Genomic DNA, 9,157 nt, shown 5'->3' on the forward strand with positions numbered 1-9,157 from the left:
CGCAGGCGCGGCCGGCGCGTTTCCCCGGGCTACAGCCGTCGCCGCCGCCTGCTCGTCCGCCGCCCTGCGCCATGGCGGGCTGCGCGGCGCGGGCTCCGCCAGGCTCCGAGGCGCGTCTCAGCCTCGCCACCTTCCTGCTGGGCGCCTCGGTGCTCGCGCTGCCGCTGCTCACGCGCGCCGGCTTGCAGGGCCGCACCGGGTTGGCGCTCTACGTGGCCGGGCTCAACGCGCTGCTGCTGCTGCTCTATCGGCCGCCTCGCTACCAGGTGCGGGCCGGCGGGGGCCGGTGGGGCCTGTGGGGCGGGCGGGGGTCCGCTTGGCGCGGCGCGTGGGCACCTTTCTCCCCGGGCCCGCAGCAGCCTCCCACGCGCGCGCTCTTCACCCACGAGTTTAGGTCTCAGGAAGGGACCCTCTCTCTCCGGGCTCGGGCGCCCTGCACCCGAAGAGTGGGTGTTAAATTGCAGCTCGTGCAGCTCAGCTGGTGCGCGTGGGGTGGGAGTGAGCGAGCCCGCGAGTGCTTTTATGTAACTTAAGGTGCAGAGACCTACCTGCTGCCTTGTCTCAGGTCAAAGGCCCCGCAGTGACGTGGGTGGGTCTGGGCGCACGGGCCCGGGTGCCCTGACCTCATAAACTAGGCTTAAGCAGTTTTCCTACAGCCGTGAATAATCATCGTGAATAATAATAATAGTGGCAGCTAAAATTTAGGTAGCAGTTAGTCTTAAGTGTTTTACGTGTGTGATTCTAACCGCAGTCCTAAATGGTAGGTACTGTTATCCCCTGGGTGTAGATGGGGAAGCAAGCCCAGAGAGGTTAAATAACTTGGGAGGCCACACAGCCAGAGAGAGGTGGGTGCAGAATTTGAACCCAGGTCGCCCACTTCTCCCTTTCAACCTCAACAAATCGGCTCTATCTGCTTGCCTGTGGCCTGCCTATCCTGGGAAGGTCAGCAGCCCAGATCTGTACTCTGAGGACTGCTAGTGACTGAGCTTCTCTTGGTTCCTTTCAGATAGCCATCCGAGCTTGTTTCCTGGGGTTTGTGTTCGGCTGCGGCATGCTGCTAAGTTTTAGCCAGTCTTCTTGGAGTCACTTTGGCTGGTAAGAATTCCTTTTGGAATACTGGTTTTCAGGCGAGGGTGGACAGATCAGAGGGTCAGTAGTGGCATTTCCTCATCCCTGTCTCATCTGTGACCGGCAGAAGGCTGTTCAGGGTTCTCTGGAAACAAGTCTGGCTTCCCCCTAGTTGTTCACATTTCAGCCCTTGTGATTTCGTGCCTGTGGGTTGGTTGTGAATCAGGCAGAAGCAGATCTCCCTGGCACCCCCAAAGGCGCTGTCATCAGCAGCTGTGGTGACAGCATTCAGTAACATGAGCAGCCCTTCCCGGAAGGGGTGCAGGTCCTCGGTGGCGGGCAGGGGCAGGGCTCTGGCTTGTCTTCATAGGCCTTTTTCATCTCTAATTTCTATTAGGTCACATCTAGTGCATCCCCACAGCCATTGTAGGATTTTTCCCTACACTATGATTTCAGTCCCTTGAGCCTTCTAGTCTGACCTGGATATGAACCAGTAGCTTCAAGGTAAAAAGTTTTAAATCTCCTCTTATCAATATTTTGAGCCATCTAATCCTTTGCTGGAATTATTTCAGTTTTGTTAAATTTTGTATCCGACATACATCACTCCTTTATGTTGTTATCTCCCTCTTTCATGTTTTATTGTGTGTAGTGTCATTTTTAAAGGACAGAAGGGTCCATTAATGCCTCCGTGACCTGTGGGTTTGTTTTGCCTGTGACATTCAAAAACAGTCCCTTGCTGGGTGCGGTGGCTCACGCCTGTAATCCCAGCACTTTAGGAGGCCGAGGTGGACAGATCACGAGGTCAGGAGTTCAAGACCAGCTTAGCCAACATAGTGAGGCCAGGAGTTCAAGACCAGCCTTGCCAGCATAGCAAAACCCCGTCTCTACTGAAAATACAAAAATTAGCCGGGCGTGGTGGTGGGCACCTGTAGTCTGAGCTACTTAGGCTCAGACTACTGAGGCTGAGGCAGGAGAATTGCTTGAACCTGGGAGGCAGAGGTTGCAGTGAGCCGAGATCGCACCATTGCACTCCAGCCTGGGTGACACAACGAGACTCTGTTTCAAAAAAAAAAAAAAGACTGGAAACAAAACTAGTCCCTTAAAAACTCCACTTTTTGCAAGCCTGAGGTAGTAGATGCTGCGATGGGTACCTGTGTCCACTCTCAGGCAGGTGAGAACAGGACCTCATGGACTTAGGGACAGCTCAGGAGACCGACATCTGCACTTACGGCTAACTTGGTTCTCTTGTCCCAACTTAACTCTCTTTTTGTCTTTAAATAGGTACATGTGCTCCCTGTCATTGTTCCACTATTCTGAATACCTGGTGACAGCAGTCAATAATCCCAAAAGTCTGTCCTTGGATTCCTTTCTCCTGAATCACAGCCTGGAGTATACAGTAGCCGCTCTTTCTTCTTGGTTAGAGTTCACACTTGAAAATATCTTTTGGCCAGGTTAGTGTGCCTTATGTCCCCCTCTGGAGGGGAAAAGGGTGGCTCCCATTCAGGCTGAGGACAGTGACATTGATTCACCTTTCAGGTCTAATCTCCCCCAAGCGATTTTCCGCAGACCTCTATCCTCACTAAGCTATTTATAAAGGATGAGCTCCGCTCGTGAATTCTGCCTCTGGATTTTGACTCGAGGACGTGCTGACCTTTTGCTTTAAAGTTTGCATCACATAGTGCACCATCTAATGTGAAGTCCCAACCTTGGGTAGTTGTGATTCTAATTTTACAATCAGATGATATTTAGACGTTTCATGTAAGAGTTTACTGGCCAGGCATAGTGGCTCACGCCTGTAATCCCAGCACTTTGGGAGGCTGAGGTGGGTGGATCACATGAGGTCAGGAGTTTGAGACTAGCCTGACCAGCATGGTAAAACCACATCTTTACTAAAAATACAAAATTAGTCGGGCCTGGTGGTGCATGCCTGTAATCCTAGCTACTTGGGAGGCTGAGGCAGGAGAATTGCTTGAGCCCAGGAGGTGGAGGTTGCAGTGAGCCGAGATTGTGCCATTGCACTCCAGCCTGGGCAATGAGTGAGACGCTGTCTAAAAAAAAAAAAAAAAAAAAAATTGACTAACAAGAGCCTCTGTATGTGGAATGCACTCTGAAATTGAATGTCTCACAGCCAATGAAATGAAATAACATGTAGCTCCTGGGATTCAGGGTGGAAACCTTGGACCCTTCTTTTCTTTTTTTTTTTTTTTTTTTTTTGAGACGGAGTCTCGCTTTGTCGCCCAGGCTGGAGTGCAGTGGCGGGATCTCAGCTCACTGCAAGCTCCGCCTCCCGGGTTTACACCATTCTCCTGCCTCAGCCTCCCGAGTAGCTGGGACCACAGGCGCCCGCCACCTCGCCCAGCTAATTTTTTGTATTTTTTAGTAGAGACAGGGTTTCACCGTGTTTGCCCGGATGGTCTCGATCTCCTGACCTCGTGATCCACCCGTCTCGGCCTCCCAAAGTGCTGGGATTATAGGCTTGAGCCACCGCGCCCGGCCCTTTTCTTCTCTTAGCAGTACTTGCCCCCAAATGAAGGACTGAGCATGTGGCCGGGGCTGGTGAACCAGAGAACCCATCAGCTGTAGCAAGAGAGCATCTCTTTACCATGATGCTTTCATTGTGCTTATTGGCATTTTAAAGTAAACCGATGAACAGCACAACTTAGGAGAATGTGTTTTCTTATGAAATTTTAACGTGATGACAAATGCTGATTGCCCACGAGCACATTTTCTGTTTCTGTCTTTGGGAAAATAGGTTAATTTTAAGCAGTGCGAAGGGAAGCTCAGCCGGCCAGTGTTTTCACTCCTCGTGTGTCATCGATGTCTCTCTCCCACAGAACTGAAGCAGATCACCTGGCTCAGTGTCACAGGGCTGCTGATGGTGGTCTTCGGAGAATGTCTGAGGAAGGCGGCCATGTTTACAGCTGGCTCCAATTTCAACCACGTGGTGCAGAATGAAAAATCAGATACACATACTCTGGTGACCAGCGGAGTGTACGCTTGGTTTCGGCATCCTTCTTACGTCGGGTGGTTTTACTGGAGTATTGGAACTCAGGTATAATATCAAATATGACACTGCTCCCCTTTTTTATTTTTTATTTTTATTTTTTTTAGTAACATTTTAAACATTGTGATACAATTCACATACCATAAAAGTCACCATTTCGAAGTACACAATTAGTGGTTTTCAGTGTGTTCATGAGGTTGTTGGTCTCCTTTAAATAATAGGTACATGTTCTTCTTGGCGTGTTTCAAGTGATAATTTAATAAAAGTCAAGAGAACTAATGTAGTCTGTAATGCTTTTTAGTATGTGCCCAAAACCTGGGTGCATAAATCCTTAGTGCTGTTAGCTACCTGCTGTATCCCTTTATCCTGTTTCTGCCTGGTTTTTTTCTTTTTTCTTTTTTTTTCAGTAGAGACAAGGTCTTACTATGTTGCCCAGGCTGGTGTCAAACTCTTGGCCTTGAGTGATCCACCTCAGCTTTGCAAAATGCTAGCATTATAGGCATGAGCCATTGTGCCTATCCCCTTCTCTGCCCCTTCAACCTATTAATAGATCTGAAACACCCCAGAGGGGCTGAGGACAGAGATGGCCCTTAGGGAAGGGAGTGCCCTCTGCCACTCATGTGGCCGCTTGGCTGGATTTCATCAGAAATAGGTATTAATGGGGTCGAGACCATGTGTTAGTGAGCTCTGTGGAGCCATGTAGGTTTGTTCTGTCTCAGGCTGAAGAAAAGGCCTTGTTTCTTTCTTTTTTTTTTTTTTGAGACGGAGTCTTGCTCTGTCGCCCAGGCTGGAGTGCAGTGGCCGGATCTCAGCTCACTGCAAGCTCCGCCTCCCGGGTTCATGCCATTCTCCTGCCTCAGCCTCCCGAGTAGCTGGGACTACAGGCGCCCGCCACCTCACCCGGCTATTTTTTTTGTAGTTTTATTAGAGACGGGGTTTCACTGTGTTAGCCAGGATGGTCTCGATCTTCTGACCTCGTGATCCACCCGTCTCGGCCTCCCAAAGTGCTGGGATTACAGGCTTGAGCCACCGCGCCCGGCCTCTTTCTTTTTTTTTTTTTGAGACCTAGTCTTGCTCTGTTGCCCAGGCCAGAGTGCAGTGGTGCGATCTTGGCTCACTGCAACCTCTGCCTACCGAGTAGCTAGAACTGTAGGCACAAACCACCATGCCTGACTACTGTTTGTATTTTTTTTTGTAGAGACAGCGTTTCTCGAGTTGTCCAGAGCCGTCTTGAACTCCTGAGCTCAAGCAATCTGCCCTCCTGGGCCTCTCAAAGTGCTGGGATTACAGGCTTGAGCTACGGTGCCTGGCTTTTTTTTTTTTTTTTTTTTTTGAAACGGAGTCTCACTTGTCACCCAGGCTAGAGTGCAGTGGTGTGATCTCAGCTCACTGCAACCTCCACCTCCCAGGTTCAAGTGATTCTCCTGCTTCAGCCTCCTGAGTAGCTGGGACTACAGGCACCCACCACCATGGCTGGCTAATTTTTTGTATTTCTAGTAGAGATAGGGTTTGACTGTGTTAGCCAGGATGGTCTTGATCTCCTGACCTCATGATCCGCCCGCCTGGGCCTCCCAAAGTGCTGGGATTACAGGTGTGAGCCACCACGCCCAGCTTTCTTTTTTTTAAGACAGGATGTTGCTGTGTTACCCAGGCTGGAGTGCAGTGTTGTGATCATGGCTTACTGCAGCCTTGACCTCCTGAGCTCAAGTGATCCTCCTACCTCAGCCTCCCAAGTAGCTGGAACACATTACAGGTGTGTGCCACCACATCCAGCTAATTTTTAAATTTTCTGTAGAGGTGGTTCTCCCGGCCGGTTGCCTGTAATCCCAGCACTTTGGGAGGCTGAAGTGAGTGAATCACTTGAGGTTAGGAGTTTGAGACAAGCCTAGCCAACATGGCAAAACTCCATCTCTACTAAAAATACAAAAATTAGTTGGGCATGGTGGCACATGCCTATAGTCCCAGCTACTCAGGAGGCCTAGACCTGAGAATTGCTTGAACCTGAGAGATGGAGGTTGCAGTGAGCTGAGACCATGCCACTGCACTTCAGTCTGGGTGATGGAGTGAGACTCTGTCTCAAATGGTTCTCCCTTTGTTGCCCATGCTGGGCTTGAACTCCTGGGCTCAAGCGATCCTCCCACCTTGGCCTTCTAAAGTGCTGGGATTAGGCCAGGCGTGGTGGCTCATGCTTACAGTTCCAGCTGGTTGAGAGACTGAGGCACGATATTTGCTTGAATTGAAGGCAGAGGTTGCAGTGAGCCGAGATCACGCCACTGCACTCCAGCCAGGGTGACACAGCAAGACTGTCTCAAAACAAAAAAAAAAAGAAAAGAAAAAGTGTTAGGATTATATAGGTGTGAGCCACTGCACCTGACTCTGTTTCTCTCTCTGTGTGTGTGTGTGTGTGTGTGTGTGTGTGTGTGTGTATATGTGTGTATATATATATATATATATTTTTATGTATGGTTTTTCTTTTTTTTTTTTTGAGGCAGGGTCTCTCACCCAGGCTATAGTGCGTTGGCATGATCATGGCTTACTGCAGCCTCGACCTCTTGGGCTCAAGTGATCCTCCCACCTTAGTCTCCTAAGTCTCTGTAGCCCAGGCTGGAGTGCAGTGGCACAGTCTCGGCTCACTGCAACCTCCGCCTCCCGGGTTTGAGGGATTCTCCTGCCTTAGCCTTCTAAGTAGCTGAGACTACATATGTGTGTCACTACACCCAGCTAATTTTTTTTTTTTAATTAATTTATTTTTTTGAGATGGAGTTTCGCTCTTGTTGCCCAGGCTGGAGTGCAATGGCGTGATCTCAGCTCACCGCAACCTCTGCCTCCCAGTTCAAACGATTCTCCTGCCTCAGCCTCCTGAGTAGCTGGTATTACAGGCATGCGCCACCACACCCGGCTAATTTTGTATTTTTAGTAGAGACGGGGTTTCTCCATGTTGGTCAGGCTGTTCTCGAACTCCCGACCTGAGGTGATCTGTCTGCCTTGGCCTCCCAAAGCACTGGGATTACAGGCGTGAGCCACTGTGCCCAGCCCCTGGCTAACTTTTGTATTTTTATAGAAGCAGGGTTTTGCCATGTTGTCTAGGCTGTTCTCAAACTCCTGGGGTCGAGTGATCCACCTGCCTCAGCCTCCCAAAGTGCTGGGATTATAGGTGTGAGCCACCACATATATTTTTTCTTTCTTTTTTTTTTGAGACAGAGTCTCACTCTGTCGCCCAGGCTGGAGTGCAGTGGTGCGATCTTGGCTCACTGCAACCTCCACCTCCTGGGTTCAAGTGAATCTCCTGCCTCAGCACCCTGAGTAGCTGGGATTACAGGTATGCACTACCACGCCCAGCTAATATTTTGTATTTTTTAGTAGGTTTAGTAGGGGTTTCACCATGTTGGCCAGGCTGATCTCAAACTCCTGACCTCAGATGATCCACCTGCTTCAGCCTCCCAAAGTGCTGGGATTACAGGCATGAACCACAGCACCCTGCCTGTATATTTCTTTTTTAAAATTATTACTTGGTTAGGCACAGTGGCTTTGGGAGACCAGAGCAGGAGGATTGCTCGAGGCCAGGAATTAGAAACCAGCTTGGTCAACATAGTGAGAACCCTTCTCTCCAAAGGAAAAAGTTAAAAATATATCTGGAAGTGGCTCGTTCACCTGTAATCCCAGTTACTCAGGAGGCTGCGGCAGAAGGATCGCTTTGATTGCTACTGTACCCCAGTCTGGGAAACAGAGTGAGACCCTGTGTTACAAAATAAAATTATTTATTTGTGTATTAAAGATGAGAGCTTACTGTGTTGCCCAGGCTAGTCTCAAACTCCTGGGCTCAAGCAGCCGTCCTGCTTTCGTCTCCTGAGTAGCTGGGACTATAAGTGTGCACCACCATGCCCAGCTAATTTTTTGTTTTTAGTAGAGATGGGGTTTTACTGTTGCGCAGGCAGATCTCGAACTCCTGGGCTCAAGCAGGCCTCTCACTGCAGCCTCCCAAAATGCTGGGATTACAGGCGTGATCCACCATGCCCAACCCCAAGCCTTATTTCTTGAAAATGTTTCTTGATTCTTTACTCTTGGTCCTAGAAAAACTTGGCCAAAGAATGTGAATACATCTTGGAAAATTCACCAAGTCTTTGGGAAAAGTCTCCAAGTCTTTGGGCGAATCCAGAGATCTCTCAGGCATCCCATCAGCAATGCATAGTCCTTGGTGACTCTCTGGTGACCCCTAACGGTATAGTTGGGGCAAATTATTCCATAGCTTTTACTTTACATTTTTTGTTTCTAAAATATGTAAAACCCTTACATTAACAATCACCTTCCCTGGGAACAAATTGGTTGTGACTGAATAATGTAATTTGCCATAAATGTTTGCTTACTGTATACGTATGTGCACTAGAACCAAAGGATTTTCCATACTTTTTTGCCTATATATATTTTTTTACATTGTGCTCCAGCACTTGTGTATGAACAGAACACGTCTTTCCTAGTATAAGAATTACCCTTACCGTGTAAAAACCCTGTTTTCTATCTTACTATTTGCAGTACTGTTCATGATGCACTCAATGATTTCATGGCTCAGGAACAGGCTATAGCCTGCTATCGAGAACTCCCGCTGTAGGGTATCCCCAGCAAGCTATGCCAGATGTGAGGGTACAGGCCCTGGAGTCACTGACTGGGCCGGTCCTGATTCTGACATTCACTACTTGGCCTCCCTCTCCTCTCACGTTAAAGTGGGGGCAGCTAGACGTAGTGGCACATGCCTGTAGTCCCCCCTACTCGGGAAGCTGAGGCGGGAGGATGGCTTGAGCCCAAGAGTTCAAGTCCAGTCTGGGCAATATAGTGAGACCCTGTCTTTAAAAAATAAAGGCTGGGTGTGGTGGCTAATGCCTGTAATCCCAGCACTTTGGGAGGCCGAGCTGGGCGGATCACAAGGTCAGGAGATCGAGACCATCCTGTGAATGGTGAAACCCCGTCTCTCTAAAAATACAAAAAATTAGCCAGGCGTGGTGGCGGTGCCTGTAGGCTACTCAGGAGGCTGAGGCAGGAGAATGGTGTGAAGCCAGGAGGCAGAGCTTGCAGTGAGCCAAGATCGCGCCA

General features: G+C 49.3%; 1 protein-coding gene across 1 annotated transcript in view; it reads left to right on the top strand.

Annotated features, from left to right (window-relative positions):
• ICMT (isoprenylcysteine carboxyl methyltransferase) overlaps window positions 1-9,157 on the top strand; it is a 14,858-nt gene continuing 5,701 nt past the window's right edge. Inside the window, exons 1-4 of the mRNA XM_007980792.3 lie at window positions 1-266; window positions 1,007-1,095; window positions 2,350-2,519; window positions 3,903-4,120. Coding sequence (XP_007978983.1) covers window positions 72-266; window positions 1,007-1,095; window positions 2,350-2,519; window positions 3,903-4,120 — 672 coding nt within the window. The 5' untranslated portion in view covers window positions 1-71. The remainder of the gene's footprint in view (window positions 267-1,006; window positions 1,096-2,349; window positions 2,520-3,902; window positions 4,121-9,157) is intronic.

Source organism: Chlorocebus sabaeus, chromosome 20, assembly GCF_047675955.1.
Source record: "Chlorocebus sabaeus isolate Y175 chromosome 20, mChlSab1.0.hap1, whole genome shotgun sequence".
Classification (NCBI taxonomy): Eukaryota; Metazoa; Chordata; class Mammalia; order Primates; family Cercopithecidae; genus Chlorocebus; species Chlorocebus sabaeus.